The sequence below is a fragment of the Trichomycterus rosablanca genome, chromosome 1 (assembly GCF_030014385.1).
Source record: "Trichomycterus rosablanca isolate fTriRos1 chromosome 1, fTriRos1.hap1, whole genome shotgun sequence".
NCBI lineage: Eukaryota > Metazoa > Chordata > Actinopteri > Siluriformes > Trichomycteridae > Trichomycterus > Trichomycterus rosablanca.
This window is the reverse complement of record NC_085988.1, coordinates 52,365,806-52,388,897: the sequence shown is the minus strand read 5'-3', so window position 1 is coordinate 52,388,897 and position 23,092 is coordinate 52,365,806. Positions and strand designations below refer to the sequence as shown.

General features: G+C 40.3%; 1 protein-coding gene across 2 annotated transcripts; it reads left to right on the top strand.

Annotated features, from left to right (window-relative positions):
• The first annotated feature begins 769 nt into the window (after nucleotides 1–769).
• gcc1 (GRIP and coiled-coil domain containing 1) lies at nucleotides 770–23,092 on the top strand. Of its 2 annotated transcripts, none has more exons than XM_063004072.1 (3): nucleotides 770–822; nucleotides 6,584–7,706; nucleotides 20,791–23,092. In XM_063004072.1, exons 2-3 carry the CDS (start codon nucleotides 6,645–6,647, stop codon nucleotides 22,084–22,086), a joined length of 2,358 nt encoding a protein of 785 aa, XP_062860142.1. In that variant the 5' UTR covers nucleotides 770–822; nucleotides 6,584–6,644; the 3' UTR covers nucleotides 22,087–23,092. The 2 variants fall into 2 exon arrangements, with proteins under 2 accessions (XP_062860142.1, XP_062860143.1); XM_063004073.1 differs by lacking the exon at nucleotides 770–822 and adding an exon at nucleotides 6,069–6,144.

Below are 23,092 nucleotides of genomic sequence, written 5' to 3'. Positions count from 1 at the left end.
TAGTTCTCATAAAACCATGAGAGAACGTTAGGTTTCATAGTTTTATAGTTGGTACTTGTAAGTAAAGGTTGATCTACAAGCAAAAGGCTGCTTTTTTGGTAAGTTCCTACAAAAAAACTTTAAAGATCATAAGAAAACCTTCCGGGAACGTTACTGGAACGTTACTTTAAACACATAAGAAAGAAAACCTTAAGGCAACTTTTAGATAACGTTCTCTGTTAGTTTTCATAAAAACATTCCCGGAACGTTCCGGGAACAGCGCTGATTTTTCTAACGAACATAGAACGTTACCATAACGTTATGGGATGGTTCCCTAAAAATAACCATAGGGGAACCAAAATCTAACGTTACGGGAACGTTCTGTGTTAGCTGGGGAGGCGTTTTTCTTACTACACTGCATTTGTAGTAACAAATAATATTACATAAACATCATAGCTTTTGTGGTTTTAGCTTTTAGTGGTACTCTTTTTAAGATTTGCATGTTCTCTCCTTGTTCTTCCACTTTGCAGAAACATGCAGACTGGCTGCTTTACATTGCCCGAAGTGTAAATGATTGAGTATTGCTCAGCGATTGATTGGCGCTGTATCTAGGCTGTATTCCTGTACTAAAAAAAGGATGAACCTATTTAAATAATAAACAATACGTGTTAAAGCTGTTACAACGCTGTCCACGACCTTTTGATTACCTTGGGATAAGTTTAAACTGAGGCTTTGATCCCCTTTGAACTACGTCACTTCCTGGGTTCATCAGCCTGAAAAGAGGGAGAAACAGGAAGCGATGTGGGACTTGTTGACACAGCTAAACATACTTCAAAAATTAAGGTATTAAGGTAATCGCGCTGTTATCTATCATTTAAAAAAATGTAAAGAATATAATATCTCGTGCATTTTTGAAGTTGCTTGGTTTGTTTGTGAACAATTGTAATAGTTGTTAGCTATCTTGCTAATTGTTTTGATTGGAACGATCCTTTTACAAAAGTAGCTATAGCAGACACACTGATGCTAAAGCAGAGTATTGGTAAATGTGACGCAAGTTCACCCATTACACCTGCACTTACCATCGTTATTGTGTGGCGCATTAATTTGGCAAAAATTTCACCCTGTTCTTCAATGGTCAGGACCACCACAGAGTAGGTATTATTTGTGTCTTGGATCATTCTCAGCACTGCAGTGACAATGACATGGTGGTGGTGTGTTAGTGTGTGTTGTGCTGTTATGAGTGGACCAGACACAGCAGGGCTGCTGAAGTTTTTAAATACAGTGTCCACTCACTGTCCACTCTATTAGACACTCCTACCTAGTTGGTCCACCTTGTAGATGTAAAGTCAGAGACGATTGCTCATCTATTCCCAGCTAACAATTTTTGGTTCCCAGAACGTTCCGGGAACGTTAGTTTTTGGTTCCCAGAACGTTCTGGGAACGGATCGTTTTGGTTGCCCTTTGGTTCCCCAGGTTTCTTTACGGAAATAGAACGTTCCCGTTTGGTTGTGCATTATAGTTCTGGGAACGTTCCCCTAACGTTCCTGTAACCTTAAAATTATTGAAACCTTAAGGGAACCTTGTACTAACCTTTAAATTATTGAAAACTGTAGACAACCTTGCAATAACACTCCGGTAACACCGGCAGCCCGTGTCGGCTCTGACTCTTTTTGAATGACTGCCCAGAATCGGGCCAAATACACTGGCCCAAATCCGGATGCCAGATCGCCGCCGACTCTCCCATAACTGGGCCGGAATAGCCCCCGAAACACTACGATACCATTTATTTACCGTTTTCTTCTCCTACTACAGATGCTACAGATTAACTACAGATTGTGCAGTAGAAAGTATTTTATTAAGATAATTGCAGCAAGTAGTATAATAATACTAAATTCTGAATGGGAAATATGAATGGAGATTTCGCAAATTGTGCCTCTCGCATCCTGTAGTCATAAAAAATTTTCCAAAGCTGTTACGTTTTGTTTTATGGAGATTCTTCTGTCTATTATCACTGGATCCTCTGAATTATGAAGTCGTTAAAGAGTCAAAATATGAATATTGCTACATGTAAGCTAATGCTACTGCGCACGGAATTTACGTCACTAAACTTGAAGCCTCTTAATGTTTTCTTTTTTCTTTCTTTTATAAGTCTCTTAAATAAGCGCACGAAGCAGCGCGATTCAAAAGTGTAACAGTGGAGTGATATTCACAAGTTTTGGTTGATATTTTTAGTAGTTAGCTACATTAAAGTAGAAAGCAAGGATGGTTAGGTGTTACGCCTTTGGTTGTACTTAACAAAATCGAGCTGCTCGTTTCGTTGTTTTGATTGGTGTAGTTCAGTGACGTCTAATTAATGTGCAGTAGCATTAGCTTTCGTGTAGCATTATTAGTATTACGACCCTTTAACAATCTCGTAATTCATAGGATCCAGTGATGTACAAGAGAAAAATTTACACAGGACAAAACGTACAGGGTTCTGAACATGTTTATTTAGCACAGGATAAGTTAGAGCCGGTTTTTTGAAAACCCCATTCAAATTTCCCATAGGAAATCTGAGTTAGACCCGGGTCTCCAAATATGGGCATAACGAGGACTACAGAATGACGCACGACTTCAGTGGTCTATGGTGACGCTCGTTCTGCCGCCGTTGAATCAGAGACTGGACGTTGGGCCACAGCCGGACAACCAGCGTCGGCGCGCACGCGATTCTACGAGCACCAGCCAAACCCAGCTGTGGTAACAACTGGGCCGGATCTGGCTACATTGATTCTGGCCGATTCTGACACTCGGCCGACTGTGCCGATAGAAAAGTGGGAACTGGGCCAGATGTTTGCGCTAGCTGGGTTAACTTCGAAACCTTCCGGGAACGTTACTGGAACGATACTTTATACACATAAGAAATAAAACCTTATACAAGCTTTACCTAACGTTCTCTGTTAGTTCTCATAAAACCATGAGAGAACGTTAGGTTTCATAGTTTTATAGTTGGTACTTGTAAGTAAAGGTTGATCTACATGGACCGTCTCAAGCAAAAGGCTGCTTTTTTGGTAAGTTCCTACCAAAAAACTTTGAAGATCATAAGAAAACCTTCTGGGAACGTTACTGGAACGTTACTTGAAACACATAAGAAAGAAAACCTTAAGGCAACTTTTAGTTAACGTTCTCTGTTAGTTTTCATAAAAACATGAGAGAACGTTAGGTTAGAAAATAGAACGTTACCATAACGTTATGGGATGGTTCCCTAAAAATAACCATAGGGGAACCAAAATCTACGGGAACGTTCTGTGTTAGCTGGGTTACTGCTGTTTGAGTTGGTCATCTTCTAGACCAGGGGTGCACAACATACGGCCCGCGGGCCAGGCAAAACTCTCGATCCGGCCCGCTAAATGAAGTGCTGATGCATTTTTAAATAAATGATGCTGTCACTTTAAATTAATCGGGTAATTCCATGAACTTGCGACTGAAAAGTAAATGATGTAAATACAAGTTACCTCAGCGGTACCATGTGTTTGTCCAAACCAAGTACGAGTAAAAAAAGAAAAGTGGATCTCGAGCATATGAAATTTATCCCTGAATGGACATACAGGTATTTTCTCATGTCTGCTGTGCTTGCGACCACATTAATTAGTTGGTGTCAGAAAGATGCTGCAGTATCTCCCACTGACCAACACATTTCTTCTAACTACCTGATTTTATGTAACTGTATTTAGGGCTGGGCAATCTTCATGATTAATTCGGTTAATTCGAATGAACGTATTCACATGATGTCAGAAATGTGACGATCGCGATTGTTTACATACTTTATATTTTAATTAAAATACCAACATGTCATGAGGCAGAAACTGAGCAGACGCTCGTGGAGTATATATCAGGGAAAGTTTAATATCAAATGGGCAAAAACAGTGTACAAAATCAGAGGATAAACAGACAGGCAGGAAACAGCAAGGATCATACACTGTAACGGTTAGATTCAGAAATAATGACACAAACACGATCGGCAAAACTTCACAAGACACACGAACAGAAGAGTTTAAATAAGATTCATGGAACCGAACACAACTGAACTGAATCAAAACTCCGGAGACGGTGAGCGCGATCAGGATTGGCTGACCGGGGACATGTGATAGTCACGTGACAGTCCAGGGGCTCATGGGAATTGTAGTCCATATGGTTAGACATGGAATGTGCCCCCTCCATCCACCCCCCAATCACAAGAGGACAAAATCAAAGCTGAGCTGAGTGCTTATTCGATGTTCTCCAGTGTAGATACTGATACAGACTCACTTATATGGTGGAAACAGTAAACAGGCTAGTGTTCCTTTTAAAAAACATGTAAATAACTGTTTGTGGTTTTGCACTTTTCTTATGCTGCACATTATTTAAAGTAAGTTTGTGAGTTTTTTATATGAAGGATATAGCTAATTAAGATTTCTATTTTGTTCAAATTATTGTTAATTATTGTTATATTGTTATTGTTATAAAGTTTGAGTTCCTTGAAAGGATAATTAGGTGGTGCTGTTACTATTTTTGCATTTCTGCAGTATTTTCAATTAAAATTTTTCAATGTCATTATACAAAAAAAAAAAAAAAAAAATTGCAATCGCAATCGAGAATCAATAATACATTTGAAAATAATCGATTTTTTTTTCCAATATCACCCAGCCCTAACTGTATTACAAATTCATGTGGACAGATCTGTAAAAATGAAATGTGTGGCCCTCTGGTTTAGGTGTTTATGTGAAATCGGCCCTTGGTAAAAAGAAGTTGTGCACCCCTGTTCTAGACCTTCATCAGTTGTCACAGGATGCTGCCCACGGGGCGCTTTTGGTTGGATGTTTTTGGTTGGTAGACTATTCTCAGTCCAGCAGTGACAGTGAGGTGTAAAAACTCCAGCAGCACTGCTGTGTCTTATCCACTCATACCAGCACAACACACACTAACACACCACCACCATGTAAGTGTCACTGCAGTGCTGAGAATGATCCAACACCCAAATAATACCTGCTCTGTAGTGGTCCTAGGAGAGTCCTGACCATTGAAGCACAGCATGAAGGGGGGCTAACAAAGCATGCAGAGAAACAGATGGACTACAGTTAGTAATTGTAGAACTACAAAGTGCTTCTGTATGGTAAGTGGAGCTGATAAAATGGACAGTGAGTGTAGAAACAAGGAGGTGGTTTTAATGTTATGGCTGATCGGTGTATTACAGCTTCAATCAGAAATATTCAACCCGCTCCTCCGCAAAAAAATAAGAATTTATAACTCTACACGTTTCTACATGCAGCTATTTTTCTGCTTTAAATAAAATCTTATCAGTTAAATGATGAAGCCAATAAAGAAATAAAACGAACGAGTTATTGTTATAAAGTAACAGGTATTTTTGTATACTGCTATGTCACAGTAATTAAGTCCTAGAATAATATTGCTGATATAAAAACCTACTGCCAGTCTGTATGAGCAAATGTTGGGTTACAACACGATTAAACCATTGGGAACGCAATAACCACCATAAATGTGCTTTAGCTGCGATGTGTTGTTATAAACACCACCCAGAGATGTGTTCAAGGTGTGTTTCTAAGGACCTGTCACAAAAACTAAAAAGCATTTCATTAGAAGGGCAAGGGATGTACAAAGATTTATCTGTCAACATATATAAGATCACTTAACCAAAAACTTCAAGGCCAGACTCCATCAAACCTCAATGATCTTGAAGCTTTTGCAGAAGAAGAATGGTGAAGCAAAAGGATGTGTTCCACCAAGTACCAACTCGGGGTTGAATTATAATGATATATATATTTTTTTTTCAATAAATCACATAAAACATCACCGTAATTGTATTCAAGGTTCAAGGTTAGGGGGTTGAATATTTTCAATGGCAACTGTAGTATCGCAAAGAAAGTGAAACTGTATGTAAGGAAGTGGGAAAACGTCATCTAGAAAACAACAGTGCCATGCCAACTTGTTTACATTCCTGCTGCAAACCCTTACCAAAAAACTGAAATAATATAGTGGTTGGCAGTAGGAGAACAATTTGTCACAGTAGTTCACCTTGTAGTTATTAAACCCTATGCACCTCTGGTGTTTTAGATGTGAAACACCTCTGATGTAAAACATTTCTTTCCTCATTTTTTGTAGAGACAAAAAGAGAAGATACAATTTGCAATGGTAATTGGGACATTTTCATCTTTTTAATCATTCATGTTTGAATCAAGTAACTCAGTCTACCTATTTTAATCTATTTAAAACCAATTTGTTTTAGATTAACGCTGTTCCTCGAATTATCAGAAAAACAGATCCAAAACAAAACACTACATTTAACGTAGTGCAAACATGTAATTAGAATTGGTAGCAGCCATTTATGAGTTGTATTTATGATGTATTTTCCTCTATGACTAAAACAAATGCCCCTGATTTAGTAATACGCTACACTAACCCCATAGATGTGTTGTCATGAATACAAGCTACCTGTTTAATTTAATTTATTGAACTTCATTGCTATTAACAATATACCAGTAAAAATGTACACAAGATTAACCAGTACAAATGTATACAAGATGTTGTTTTGGCTGGTAAAATTAAATGAGCTGTATTATCTTTTACACAGATACAGGTTTGTACATCTTTCAGTTCTGATAATGAAACTACACTGAGTGTGAATCCTCAACATGGAGAAATTTGGAATGAGCTTCGGTGGAGGCCCAAGCAAAAAAGAGCTGCTTGACATCATTGAGACCCAGAAAAAGCAGCTTATCCAGTACCAGACCCGTTTCAAAGACATTGTCCAGGCTTATAAGAGTTTACTGAAGGAGAAGGAGGCATTGGAGGCTAGTCTGAAAGTCCTTACTGTATCTCAGGAGGACTTGCACAAAGGCCTGCCTTCTGGTGGAAGCAATGGCCCAACAGAGTGTCCAGTGCCCAGTGAGCTTGCTGATGATCACTGTTCAGTTCATAGTGAAGACAGCCTGGATACAGCAGCATCTGTTGACACAGCCGCTGGTGTGATTAGCAGCAAGACTAAGGGGGATCCAGCAGAGGAAGATCAGAACAGCCATGGAGAATGTCCCTCCTTATTACAGCAGTCAGAAAAGGCAAGTGTATTAGATAATCGTGTCCCCTCCAGTAGCAGTACAGCCATGGAGCAAACTGTTGCAGAATCAGACCGTCGTGTGATCCAACTTAAATCCCAGCTGGCTACTTTGACTATGTCTCTGGCAACAGTTACACAGGAAAAATCTAGGATGGAGGCCTCCTTCCAAGCCGACAAGCGAAAAATGAAGCAGGAGCTGGATGAGGCACACAAAAAAATGGAGGAAGCATTTAAGCAACACCAGAATGAGCTCCAGACTTTACAGGAACAGCTAGCAGAGAGCAGGGCACGTGTAATCACACAGCAGCATGAGCGTGAGCAGGAGCAAAGTGACCATGCCCATATGCTTCGCGAGCTTCAGAAACTTTTGCAGGAGGAGAGGAGCCTAAGGCAAGATGTTGAACTTAAGTTGGAGGATGCAAGGGAAGCCTTAGTGGAAACAATGCAGGCAGCAGACCGTGGGCTAGATTATGAGGAGCAATTGAAAGCGGTAGCTCAAGAGTGTGAGGCACTGAGAAACAGTCTTGAGGCTGCAGACGCTGAGAGAAACGAGCCCAACCAGAGGGTGGTGAAACTTGAGCAAGAGATTGCTGATCTTAAGGCACACTTTAACCAACAGCTTCAGCAGGAAATTCAGAAGGTAGGGGTATACTGTATTAGTCATACTTGTAAACGTTTGAGACTATGTTTTGCTTACAGGTAAAACTAAATGTGAGGTAAACTTTGTTGAGTGTATATATATATATATATATATATATATATATATATATATATATATATATATATATATATATATATATATATATATATATATATATATACAGTGGGGGAAATAAGTATTTGATCCCCTGCTGATTTTCTAAGTTTACCCCCTTACAAAGACTTGAACAGTCTATAATTTTTATGGAAGGTTTATTTTAACAGAGGGAGACAGAATATCAACAAAAAATCCAGAAAAAAAACATTAAATAAAAGTTATAAATTAATTTGTATTTAATTAAGGGAAATAAGTATTTGATCCCCTACCAACCAGCAAGAATTCTGACCCCCACAGACCGGTTATGTGCCCATGAGGCACACAAATTAGTCCTGTCCCTGTATAAAAGACTCGTCACAGAATCAGTTTCTTCCGTTCAAATCTCTCGACCACCATGGGCAAGACCAAAGAGCTATCAAAGGACGTCAGGGACAAGATTGTAGACCTGCACAAGGCTGGAATGGGCTACAAGACCATCAGCAAGAAGCTTGGTGAGAAAGAGACCACTGTTGGTGCGATAATTCGAAAATGGAAGAAATACAAGATCACAGTCAATCACCCTCACTCTGGAGCTCCATGCAAGATCTCACCTGGTGGGGTAAGAATGATTCTGAGAAAGGTGAGGTCAGTCCAGAATTACACGGGAGGAGCTTGTCAATGATCTCAAGGGAGCCGGGATCAGAGAAATGCTGGATATGACACCATCCCCACCGGGCATTTCTTTGCCTCCAAACATGGCGAGTGGAGTTGATGCCAAAGAGCTAAATTTTGGTCTCATCTGACCATATCACACTCTCCCAAGCTTTCTCTGAATCATTCAGGTGTTCATTGGCAAACTTCAGACGGACCTGTACATGAGCCTTCTTGAGCAGAGGGACTTTGCGGGCACTGCAGGATCTCAGTCCATTACGGCGAAGTGTGTTACTAATGGTTTTCTTGGTGACCGTGCTCCCAGCTCCCTTGAGATCATTGACAAGCTCCTCCTGTGTAATTCTGGACTGACCTCACCTTTCTCAGAATCATTCTTACCCCACCAGGTGAGATCTTGCATGGAGCTCCAGAGTGAGTGTGATTGACTGTGATCTTGTATTTCTTCCATTTTCGAATTATCGCACCAACAGTGGTCTCTTTCTCACCAAGCTTCTTGCTGATGGTCTTGTAGCCCATTCCAGCCTTGGGCAGGTCTACAATCTTGTCCCTGACGTCCTTTGATAGCTCTTTGGTTTTGCCCATGGTGGTCGAGAGATTTGAACGGAAGAAACTGATTCTGTGACGAGTCTTTTATACAGGGACAGGACTAATTTGTGTGCCTCATGGGCACATAACCGGTCTGTGGGGGTCAGAATTCTTGCTGGTTGGTAGGGGATCAAATACTTATTTCCCTTAATTAAATACAAATTAATTTATAACTTTTATTTAATGTTTTTTTTCTGGATTTTTTGTTGATATTCTGTCTCTCTGTGTTAAAATAAACCTTCCTTAAAAATTATAGACTGTTCAAGTCTTTGTAAGGGGGTAAACTTAGAAAATCAGCAGGGGATCAAATACTTATTTCCCCCACTGTATATATATTTATATATATAAAAGTTTGGACACCCCTTTTTGAACATATTTAAACATTTGAACATTTGAGCTTCATTTGAACAGTATTGAGAGATGGAGCTTATATCATTAAACAAAAAAATACTTTTAAACTCAAGTTGTAAAATGTAATGAACAAAAATGGAAGTTTATTGTGAGAAAAAAGTTAGGACACCCTATAGCATGTATTTTCCCCTTTGGCCGAAATAACCTCAATTAGACGTTTCCTATAACATCTACCAGTCTCTGACATTGACTGGGATAAAGTTTTTCCCAGAATTTCTTCAGCTGTGTGAGGTTTGAGAGGTTAATTGCATGCACAGCCCGTTTCAAATCACCCCACAGCATTTCAATAGGATTAAGATACGGGCTTTGACTTGGCCATTCCAGAACTCTCCATTTCTTTCTTTTGAGCCATTTCTTGGTGGATTTACTGGAATGTTTAGGGTCATTGTCATGCGGCATGGTCCGCTTCAGTTTCAGTTTTTGGACAGATGGTCTCACATTTTCCTCAAGCACCCTCTGATACAGTAAAGAAATCATCATGGATTCTATAATGGAGAGCTTGCCAGGCCCTGCTGCTGCAAAGCAGCCCCAAACCATGACATTTCCACCTCCATGCTTCACAGTTGGTATGATGTTCTTGTGCCCAAATGCTGTGTTTGGTTTGTGCCAAACATGTCTTCTGTTACTGTGCCCAAATAATTCAGCTTTGGATTAATCTGTTCAAAGCACATTGTTCCAGAAGTCCTGGTCTTTGTCTAGGTGTTCTCTGGCAAACTTTAGTCTTGCCCTGATGTTTTTTTATTGACAGCAAGGGTTTCCTCCTTGCACACCTCCCATGAAAATCTAACTTGTGCAGTCTCTTTCTGATGGTAGCATGTACCTTGACATCAACTGTGGCAAGAGCCACCTATAGGTCCCATAATTACATTGTAGGATTATTGGAGACTTCTTTACGCATCTTGCGGTCTGCTCTTGTAAATTATTTTCCGGACAGTGGAATGGCTGATTTCGAATTGTTTTGAGATCATTTTAAATCCCTTCCCAGACTCATATGCATCTACAACCTTCTTTCAGAAGGCCTCAGAGAGCTCTTTAGATCTCACCATGGTGATACCACTCACTTCAACAATCAAGAGCAAACCAAACTAATGTCTGAGGTTTAAATAAAACTCCAATGTCCTCTAACAATTGTCTAATCATTGCAGCTGATGTGGTGCACCAGATTCTAATTTTAGACATTTTAAGTAGTAATAAATGTGGGGGTGTCCTAACTTTTTCCTCACCATAAATTTCCATTTTTGTTCATTACATTTTACAACTTGTTTAAAAGTAATTTTTACCATTTATTTGTTTAGTTATATAAGCTCCATCTCTCAGTACTGTTCAAATAAAGATCAAATGTCCATATGTTTAAATATGTTCAAAAGTTTTTCACATTACTGTATGTGTGTGTATAGACTTGTTTCAAATGACTCGGACTCGACTCGTGACTTGCAAAAAAATGACTTGTGAAAAGCAAAAGACATTAGTAATATTAGTTTTGTGTGACAATTATTTACACACACACACACACACACACACTGCCTGGCCAAAAAAAAGGTCACCACCTGGATTTAACTAAGCAAATAGGTAAGAGCCTGGCAACAAGTTATTACCCTAACTGATGCAGTGAAAAGCTTCTCATTTGTTAAACAACCATGTGGAAAGACACATCCTGTGGTCGTGGAAAAGATGTTAATCTGTTTCAGAAGGGTCAAATTATTGGCATGCATCAAGCAGAGAAAACATCTAAGGAGATTGCTGAAACTACTAAAATCGGGTTAAGAACTGTCCAACGCATTATTAAAAAGTGGAAGGACAGTGGGGAAACATCATCTTCCAGAAAGGAATGTGGTCGGAAAAAAATCTTGAATGATCGTGATCGGCGATCACTTAAACGTTTGGCGTGCCATAATCAAAGCTAAAGGCAGTCCAACCAAATATTAGTGTGTGACTGATATACAGGGTGGGCCATTTATATGAATACACCTAAATAAAATGGGAATGGTTGGTGATATTAACTTCCTGTTTGTGGCACATTAGTATATGGGAGGGGGAAAACTTTTCAAGATGGGTGGTGACCATGGTGGCCATTTTGAAGTCGGCCATTTTTGATCCAACTTTAGTTTTTTTAATGGGAAGAGGGTCATGTGACACATCAAACTTATTGAGAATTTCACAAGAAAAACAATGGTGTGCTTGGTTTTAACGTAACTTTATTCTTTCATGAGTTATTTACAAGTTTCTGACCACTTATAAAATGTGTTCAAAGTGCTGCCCATTGTGTTGGATTGTCAATGCAACCCTCTTCTCCCACTCTTCACACACTGATAGCAACACCGCAGAAGAAATGCTAGCACAGGCTTCCAGTATCCGTAGTTTCAGGTGCTGCACATCTCGTATCTTCACAGCATAGACAATTGCCTTCAGATGACCCCAAAGATAAAAGTCTAAGGGGGTCAGATCGGGAGACCTTGGGGGCCATTCAACTGGCCCACGATGATCAATCCACTTTCCAGGAAACTGTTCATCTAGGAATGCTCGGACCTGACACCCATAATGTGGTGGTGCACCATCTTGCTGGAAAAACTCAGGGAACGTGCCAGCTTCAGTGCATAAAGAGGGAAACACATCATCATGTAGCAATTTCAAATATCCAGTGGCCTTGAGGTTTCCATTGATGAAGAATGGCCCCACTATCTTTGTACCCCATATACCACACCATACCATCAATTTTTGTGTTCCAACAGGAGGGATCTATCCAATGTGGGTTAGTGTCAGACCAATAGCGGTGGTTTTGTTTGTTAACTTCACCATTCACATAAAAGTTTGCCTCATCACTGAACAAAATGTTCTGTGTAAACTGAAGGTCCTGTTCCAATTTTTGTTTTGCCCATTCTGCAAATTCAGTGCGCCGATCTGGGTCATCCTCGTTGAGATGCTGCAGCAGCTGGAGTTTGTAAGGGTGCCATTTGTGAGTAGCTAATATCCGCCGAAGGGATGTTCGACTGATGCCACTCTCCAGTGACATGCGGCGAGTGCTACGCTGTGGGCTCTTGCTGAATGAAGCTAGGACAGCCACTGATGTTTCTTCATTAGTGACAGTTTTCATGCGTATACATTTTGGCAAATCCAACACTGAACCAGTTTCACGAAACTTGGCAAGCAGTTTGCTAACTGTAGCATGGGAGATGGTTGGTCTCGTAGGGTGTCTTGCATTGAAATCTGCCGCAATGACCCGGGTACTGCGTTCACCAGACATCAACACAATTTCTATCCGCTCCTCACGTGTTAACCTCTGCAACATGTCAATGGCTGTAAACAAAGAGAAGCTTGTAAATAACTCATTAAAGAATAAAGTTATGTTAAAACCAAGCACACCATTGTTTTTCTTGTGAAATTCTCAATAAGTTTGATGTGTCACATGACCCTCTTCCCATTGAAAAAACTAAAGTTGGATCCAAAATGGCCGACTTCAAAATGGCCGCCATGGTCACCACCCATCTTGAAAAGTTTTCCCCCTCCCATATACTAATGTGCCACAAACAGGAATTTAATATCACCAACCATTCCCATTTTATTTAGGTGTATCCATATAAATATATATACTGTATATACAGCGGTTGGACAATGAAACTGAAACACCTGGTTTTAGACCACAATAATTTATTAGTATGGTGTAGGGCCTCCTTTTGCGGCCAATACAGCGTCAATTCGTCTTGGAAATGACATATACAAGTCCTGCACAGTGGTCAGAGGGATTTTAAGCCATTCTTCTTGCAGGATAGTGGCCAGGTCACTACGTGATGCTGGTGGAGGAAAACGTTTCCTGACTCGCTTCTCCAAAACACCCCAAAGTGGCTCAATAATATTTAGATCTGGTGACTGTGCAGGCCATGGGAGATGTTCAACTTCACTTTCATGTTCATCAAACCAATCTTTCACCAGTCTTGCTGTGTGTATTGGTGCATTGTCATCCTGATACACGGCACCGCCATTGGATGCACATGGTCCTCCAGAATGGTTCGGTAGTCCTTGGCAGTGACGCGCCCATCTAGCACAAGTATTGGGCCAAGGGAATGCCATGATATGGCAGCCCAAACCATCACTGATCCACCCCCATGCTTCACTCCGGGCATGCAACAGTCTGGGTGGTACGCTTCTTTGGGGCTTCTCCACACCGTAACTCTCCCGGATGTGGGGAAAACAGTAAAGGTGGACTCATCAGAGAACAATACATGTTTCACATTGTCCACAGCCCAAGATTTGCGCTCCTTGCACCATTGAAACCGACGTTTGGCATTGGCACGAGTGACCGAAGGTTTGGCTATAGCAGCCCGGCCGTGTATATTGACCCTGTGGAGCTCCCGACGGACAGTTCTGGTGGAAACAGGAGAGTTGAGGTGCACATTTAATTCTGCCGTGATTTGGGCAGCCGTGGTTTTATGTTTTTTGGATACAATCCGGGTTAGCACCCGAACATCCCTTTCAGACAGCTTCCTCTTGCGTCCACAGTTAATCCTGTTGGATGTGGTTTGTCCTTCTTGGTGGTATGCTGACATTACCCTGGATACCGTGGCTCTTGATACATCACAAAGACTTGCTGTCTTGGTCACAGATGCGCCAGCAAGACGTGCACCAACAATTTGTCATCTTTTGAACTCTGGTATGTCACCCATAATGTTGTGTGCATTGCAATATTTTGAGCAAAACTGTGCTCTTACCCTGCTAATTGAACCTTCACACTCTGCTCTTACTGGTGCAATGTGCAATTAATGAAGATTGGCCACCAGACTGGTCCAATTTAGCCATGAAACCTGCCACACTAAAATGACAGGTGTTTCAGTTTCATTGTCCAACCCCTGTATATATACAGTGCCTTGCAAAAGTATTCAGCCCCCTTGAACTTTTCAACCTTTTGCCACATTTCAGGCTTTAAACATAAAGATATGAAATTGTAATTTTTTGTGAAGAATCAATAACAAGTGCGACACAATTGTGAAGTGGAACGAAATTTATTGGATATTTTGAACTTTTTTTAGAAATAAAAACCTGAAAAGTGGGGCGTGCAATATTATTCAGCCCCTTTACTTTCAGTGCAGCAAACTCACTCCAGAAGTTCAGTGAGGATCTCTGAATGATCCAATGTTGACCTAAATGACTGATGGTGATAAATAGAATCCACCTGTGTGTAATCAAGTCTCCGTATAAATGCACCTGCTCTGTGATAGTCTCAGAGTTCTGTTTAAAGCGCAGAGAGCATCATGAAGACCAAGAAACACACCAGGCAGGTCCGAGATACTGTTGTGGAGAAGTTTAAAGCCGAATTTGGATACAAAAAGATTTCCCAAGCTTTAAACATCTCAAGGAGCACTGTGCAAGCGATCATATTGAAATGAAGGGAGTATCAGACCACTGCAAATCTACCAAGACCCGGCCGTCCCTCTAAACTTTCAGCTCAAACAAGGAGAAGACTGATCAGAGATGCAGCCAAGAGGCCCATGATCACTCTGAATGAACTGCAGAGATCTACAGCTGAGGTGGGAGACTCTGTCCATAGGACAACAATCAGTCGTACACTGCACAAATCTGGCCTTTATGGAAGAGTGGCAAGAAGAAAGCCATTTCTCAAAGATATCTATAAAAAGTCACCTGGGAGACACACCAAGCATGTGGAAGAAGGTGCTCTGGTCAGATGAAACCAAAATCGAACTTTTTGGCCACAACGCAAAACGTTATGTTTGGCATAAAAGCAACACAGCTCATCACCCTGAACACACCATCCCCACTGTCAAACATGGTGGTGGCAGCATCATGGTTTGGGCCTGCTTTTCTTCAGCAGGGACAGGGAAGATGGTTAAAATTGATGGGAAGATGGATGGAGCCAAATACAGGACCATTCTGGAAGAAAACCTGTTGCAGTCTGCAAAAGACCTGAGACTGGGACGGTGATTTACCTTCCAACAAGACAATGATCCAAAACATAAAGCAAAATCTACAATGGAATGGTTCACAAATAAACGTATCCAGGTGTTAAAATGGCCAAGTCAAAGTCCAGACCTGAATCCCATCGAGAATCTGTGGAAAGAGCTGAAAACTGCTGTTCACAAACGCTCTCCATCCAACCTCACTGAGCTCGAGCTGTTTTGCAAGGAAGAATGGGCAAAAATTTCTGTCTCTCGATGTGCAAAACTAATAGAGACATACCCCAAGCGACTTGCAGCTGTAATCGCAGCAAAAGGTGGCGCTAGAAAGTATTAACGCAAGGGGGCTGAATAATATTGCACGCCCCACTTTTCAGTTTTTTATTTCTAAAAAAAGTTTAAAATATCCAATAAATTTCGTTCCACTTCACGATTGTGTCCCGCTTGTTGTTGATTCATATCTTAAAATTTCATATCTTTATGTTTAAAGCCTGAAATGTGGCAAAAGGTTGAAAAGTTCAAGGGGGCTGAATACTTTTGCAAGGCACTGTATATAGTGGTGTTCAAAAAAATAGCAGGGATTTTAAAAAAGGGAATAAAGCGCAAAATCATTATAATAACTTTTATTTCCATAAATGCAAATGCACTGAAAATACTACACTTTCAATGCTAAATCAAAACATTAACAAAATTTAGCCAGTTTGTGTTAATCCTTTACAGAAAGTTAAGAAAAATGAATATTAGGCTGTTCAAAAAAATAGCAGTGCCAGCAATTTTCTTTAAAAACTCAAAAAATTTATCTATAACATGAAAAAATGTTTAAGGTTTCACTTTACTTTAAATGACTGAACTAATATTTAGTGGCATAACGATTGTTTCCGAGATCTGTGTTGCATGGTGTCGACCAACTTCTGGCACCTCTGAACAGGTATTCCAGTCCAGGATGATTAGACTACATTCCACAGTTCTTCTGCAATTTTGGGTTTTGCCTCAAAAAAATGCGCTTCAGATATCAGTGTACAAGTTCTCTATGGGATTGAAGTCAGAAGATTGGGCTGGCTTGAATTCAATGCTCAGGGGTCGTCTGACATACTGTCTACGGCCACTAGACCCAAAAAGAACAATTTTGCTTTCACCAGTCCACAAAATGTTGAGCCATTTCTCTTTGGACTAGTCAATGTGTTCCTTGGCAAATTTGAACCCATTCAGGACACGTGTTTTTCTTAACAACGGGACTTTCCAAGGAGTTCTTGCTGGTAAATTGACTTCACTTAATCATCTTCTGTACTCACTGGTAACTTCAGATGTTCCTTGATCTTTCTGGAGGTGATAACTGGCTGAACCTTTGCCATTCTGGCTATTCTTCGATCCATTCGAACAGTAGTTCCACGCTTCCTTCTGCGTCTTTCAGGTGTTGGTTGTCACTTCAAGGCATTTGAGATCATTTTAGCTGAGCAGCCTATAATTTGCTGCACTTCTCTGTATGTTCTTTCCCTCTACAATCAACTTTTTAATCAAAGTACGCTGTTCATCAGAACAATGTCTGGAACAACCCATTTTACCCAGTATTTCAGAAGGAAATGTGCTATGACCAACCTGTGCAACATTTGCCACCCTCCTACATTAAATAAGGGCCAAAATTGACACCCGTTCTTCTGCAGAATGAATGACTTCACCAACTGAACTCCTCACTGCTATTATTTTGAACAACCACTTTTCAATCAATGCTTCGATTACTCAGAATGAGTGGCATGCAATGTCCTAATTGTTGGGTTTGTTTTGTTTTCATTACTCTACTACACTTTCAAGTAAATTTTAGCATTTCTACTAAAAACAGTGATTTATCAAGTTAATGGTGTTGGACTGCTATTTTTTTGAACACCACTGTATATATATACAGTATATATATATACTACTCACAAAAAGTTAGGGATATTTGGCTTTCGGGTGAATTTTGTGGAAAACATGTGGTGGGTATACTACAACAAAAAATGTCAGTGTCTCAATAACTTGTCGTGTGCCCTTGAGCATCAATTACAGCTTGACAACGACGTCTCATGCTGTTCATAAGTCGACTCATTGTCTGCTGAGGCATGGCATCCCACTCTTCTTGAAGGGCAGCCCTCAGGTCATTGAGGTTTTGGGGTACAGAGTTACGAGCCTCTACACGGCGACTCAGCTGATCCCATAGGTTTTCTATGGGATTCAGGTCTGGAGAAAATGCAGGCCACTCCATTTGAGGCACCCCAGTCTCCAGCAGCCATTCCCTAATGATGCGACCTCGATGAGCTGGAGTATTGTCGTCCATGAAGATGAAATTAGGCCTGTGTTGTTCATGCAGAGGCACAATGACTGGATTAATGATGTTATTCAAGTAGTATGGGCTTGTCACTGTACCATTCACAAAGTGTAGGGCAGTTCTGTATTGACTAGACACACCTGCCCACACTAACACCACCACCACCAAAGGCTTGTGTGGTGACAACGTCTTCAACATCGTTGGCGGCCATCATTTCTGCTCAGTGTGAATCGACTTCCATCAGTGAACAGCTCTATTCCCACTGGTCCCTCGTCCAGCGTAAATGCTCCCTGGCCCATGCAAGACGATGACGCCTGTGCCTGTGCATTTTAGGTTCATCCTGAAATTTCACCCGAAAGCCAAATATCCCTAACTTTTTGTGAGTAGTGTATATATATGATCCGACATCATTCTGATCGTGTAATTTTCTGCTCTCTAATAACGCTCCGGCCGTCTTAACCCGCAACGCACGCAGTGGGTAAATGTTCCAGCTTCCGGCGAAGTGATGAAGCGTTGCTCCCTAGGAAAGTAAAGGCACTAAGTAAAATGGCTAAATACATTCGCTAATCTGTTGTTTTTTTATCTGAACTGAACCGAACAGATTATTTGTGTATTTCTACGCTACATTTGAAATATATGTTTTGTGTATATTATATTGACTCGTGACTTGACTCGGACTCTAGCCTAAAGACTCGTGACTCGACTCGGACTCGTATTTTGTGACTTGTGAACATCTCTGGTTTAAACCCAAGATATTTCATGTTTTGTCTGCTCAACTTCATTTTATTTGTTAATATACCTCCATTCCTGCATTTCAGGCCTGCAACACATTCCAAAAAAAGTTGGGACAGGGGCAATTTAGGGCTACTAATGAGTTTAAAAAACTAAATAATGATGTAATTCCAAACAGGTGATGTCAACAGGTGATTGTAATCATGGTTTGGTACAAAAGCAGCATCCAGGAAAGGCTGAGGCTTTGATGAGCAAAGATGGTCAGTTTGTCAACAAATGCTGGGAGAAAATTATTGAAATGTTTAAAAACAATGTACCTCAAAGAAAGAGTGGACGGGATTTGCAAATTTCTCCCTCTACAGTGCATAGTATCATTAAACTATTCAAGGAATCTGAGGAATTTCAGTGTTTAAAGGCCAAGGGCACAAGCTTAAGCTGAACGCCTGTGATCTTTGATATATCAGACTGCACTGCATCAAGAACCGCCACTCAAAACTGGCTGATATAACCACATGGGTAAGAGATTACTTTGGCAAACCTTTGTCAAGCACTACAATATGGAGTTACATGCACAAATGCCACTTAATACTTTACTGTGCAAAAAAGAAGCTTTATGTTAACCATGTTCAGAAGCGGCGTCAACTTCTCTGGGCTCGGAGGCATCTAGGATGGACCATCACACAGTGGAAATGTGTATTGTGGTCAGATGAATTAGCATTCCATGTTTACACTTCTGTGAAGGCAGCATTAAGTGCAGAAAAGTACATTGAGATCTTAGAGCAACATATGCTACATTCAAGACGTGATCTTTTCCAGGGTCGTCCATGCATTTTTCAACAAGACAATGCAAAACCACATGTTGCACACATTAGAAAGGCATGGCTGCGGAAGAAGAGGGTACGGGTACTGGACTGGCCAGCCTGTAGTCCTGACCTGCCTCCAATAGAGAATGTGTGGAGAATTTTGAAACAAAAAATGCGACAATGACGACCCTGTACTGTTGTACATCTTAAGACGTGTTTGCAGGAAGAATGGAACAAAAGAAAACCCGAAACACTAAATGGCTTGGTATCCTCGGTGCCAAAAACGTCTTTTAAGTGTGGTGAAAAGGAATGGCAACATTACAAAGTGGTAAATGCTTCACTGTCCCAACTTTTTTGAAATGTGTTGCAGGCCTAAAATGCAGGAATGGATGTTTATTTATAAATGAAATGAAGTTGAGCAGATAAAACATGAAATATCTCAGGTTCATACTGTCTCCAATAAAAGTCTCCAAGTAAAAATAAGAAGCTCTGATCATATACTGTATATATATATATATATATATATACACACACATACATTTTCCCATATATAAACGTGTTTGTGTATGTCTGTAACAGTATTGTTTTTTAAGGTTTCACAAACTTAATCAATGTTTCATTAATTTGAAATTCATTTATTTTTAAAATTAATTTCACTTCACTACTACAGAGTGAGGGGGAATCCAGAGGAGGAGAAAGCATGGCTACAGCAAATATAGTTTCTATCAGATGCATTAGCATACACACAAGCTTTACAGTATTTGTAGTCTCATTGTCCATGCCTTACTGTAATACCTAACTGTAAAACTGTTTTTATTGCAAAAAAATATTTATTTACCTCCAACTCTCTCTGCAGAACAGACAATACCTGCCTCTATGTTTATCAGTGCACAGGTGGCATAGTGGCTTGGTGGGTAGCACTGTGGCCTCACAGCAACAAGGTCCTGGGTTCGATTCTCCATGTGGGTTTTTTTCCGGGAGCTCAGTTTTTTTCCCATAGTCCAAAGACATGCAGTCAGCTTAATAGAAACTACTAAAATTGCTAGGTGTATATGTGTGTGTGTGTGTTTGCCCTTTGCTGGACTGGCAACCTGTCTGAGGCAATCCCACCTTTTGCCCATTGAATTGTACCCTCTGCCACTCTGAGTAAGATAAAGCGGTGGTAAAACAGACAATGAATGAATATCAGCACACTTATTGGAATGAGAAAAACCCACACTGGAATTCAGCTATAGCAAAAATGCTGTCATGGCTAAACTGCTAACTACAGTCACCTGTTATTTACATCAAACAATCATGACAGATATTCCAAAATAAAAATAATAAATTCTGAACTTGCATTTCTATAAGTAATTACCAAATACAATGCTAGTATTTACAGAATGTAATTCTCTTTCTGGCGTACTAAAATAAATTGTTTTCTAAAGATTAAAAACAAAGTTCGGAAGTTTTAGCTGTTTAAAATTTTGAAAACTATAGAGGACAGAAAGAGAGCCGAATGATAGCTGAGTGAAGTGCTAAAAGTACAAATGTAAAAGCAGTGTAATTAAGATAAAAAAAATATATTCAAACTATTTTTACAGGTTGCTCAAGCAGAAGAGGGCTTGCGAGAGCAGGCACAGCTGGAGGAGCGGCGAGTGGCCAGTCTTGAGGAGCGTGTTTCAGAGCTTTCAGAGCTGTTGGGTGCCTCCGAAAAGGCTAGGCAAAAGGATCAGCAAAATGCTCAAAGGCTACGTGAACGCATTCTTCAGCTTGATGCAGAGAATAAGACTTTGGCTATCGCTGCCAGTACTACCAGGACCTCTTCCTCTGACCTTGACATTGATGAAGCAAACCTGGATGTAAACTCTCTAAGGAACAGGCTGGAGAAGGTAAAGAAGCTGTTGCAACTGGCTGCACAAAGGTCTCCAGACCAAAGTTTGGAAATTGAAAAACTGCTAGAAGGTAATACGGGGCAGGATGGAGAGAATGTCTCTGTGCAGTATTACCAGCAAGAGCTGTGGCAGGTGAGGGAGGAATTTGAGCGATACAAGGTACGAGCACAGGTTGTCCTGAAGAACAAAAATGCCAAAGACGGCACCCAGGCTAAGGAGCTCGAGGAGGCCCGTGACCAGCTGTCTGAACTAAAGGAGAAGTACATAAACTTGCGTGTACAATTAGATGAAGCCGAGGTGAGGCACAAACAGGAGGCTGAGGATCGCCAGCAAGCACTAATTGCTGTTCAGCAGGCTCATAAACATGATCTGGAAAAGCTGGAGGCTCAACACAGAGAAGACCTTCTGCACCTAGAGGGAGAGCTGCACAAGCAGAGGGAGCGCACCATGGCCTTACTTGAAGAGAAGGACCTTGAGCTGGAAAAACTGCGAGTCTTTCGAAGCCAGAACATAAGGGATATTGCATTAGAGAGAGAAGTTGAAAGGGACCTCAATGTAGAAAGTTGCAATTCTGGGCTTGAAGAATGTGAAACAATTAGTGAAGCACTGAAGTTTGCTGGTTCAAATGAGCCCACTTTGTTGTTGTATGCTGAACAGCTGGCTCGAAATGAGGTTGAAATCTCCACTCTGCGCAAAATGAAGCATCGTCTGGAGGAAGACGTACATCAACTACAAACCAAATTAATTTTTAATGGAGAAAGGCACGAGGAAGAGGTGGCTAAGCTAAGGGCACAGCTGGAAAAGCATATGCGTGACAAAGGCAGAGAGGGAGCCAATTTGGAATACCTTAAGAATGTCATCTATAGGTTCCTTACACTGCAGGACTCAAGAGGACGTCAGCAGACACTTACAGCCATTCTGACCATTCTGCACTTCAGCCCTCAAGAAAAACAGGCCATTGTAAAGCAGCATGTGCAGAGTTGGTGGACGCCTGGAATTAGATGATAGACAGGTGGTAACAAATAAATCTTTATGTCCAGGTAAAAATCTTCTTATTAATTCATATACCAACAGTGCAAATATTTACACATAATGTGACATTGTACTTGTAAGTATAAAAAAAGAATGTATTTGTAAGCAACTGATGTTACTGACGATACTCATGGTAATACATTTTAATTTGTTTATACTTATAAATACAAATAAGAAACTATGTATTTATAAGTACAAAATCAAATAACATTGTGTGTAAATTTAAGTGTATATATGCACTGGAAATATTTATAAAAACAAAAACATTGAAGTATGTGCCTCCACTTTCCACTGTGTTATTTTACAGTATGCGCCAGAATGCTTTACTGCTGTTTAAAATGCTGTCATTGTTATAGTTTCGTTGTACAGTAGTAATTACATTTTAGTCATGATTGTGACACATTATTATCAACTAATATCTTTACTGTAGCTCTGTTTTTACTGTAACAGCTGACACATAGTGTATGTATTTTAGCTAATAAAACGATTAAAAGCCACTGAACTGCTTTTTAAGAATACGTATTAGCATATTAAAGCAAATTCAATGTACTGATCATATAATGTGACTAGAAATTATTGTTTACGGTAGTTGGCCTAGCTTGCAAACAACTGTCAAGTACATGTCAGCAGGGAAGGCAGAATGCCAGCAAATACCTCTAAGGATGCCAGTTTAGCCTACACATAAAGTGCTATTTAGAAACAGTTCTATCATTACTATCTTTTAGAATAAAGGCTAATCTTCTTACGGTTTACACAGAGATCTATAAACCTAAAGCCCTAATTACTGACCCTAACAATGTTGATAAAAAAACAAACCTTAATATTACATGTACACCAAATAGGGGCACAGGTTTAAATATGCACCATCCATACATAACTGTGAAGGCTTGGCCACCCCATGTCTCTTACGTAATTTTTATTTTTTATTTTAAGCTATAGTCTTTCTGTCCCATCTTGATTACATATTGTAATAAAGTGA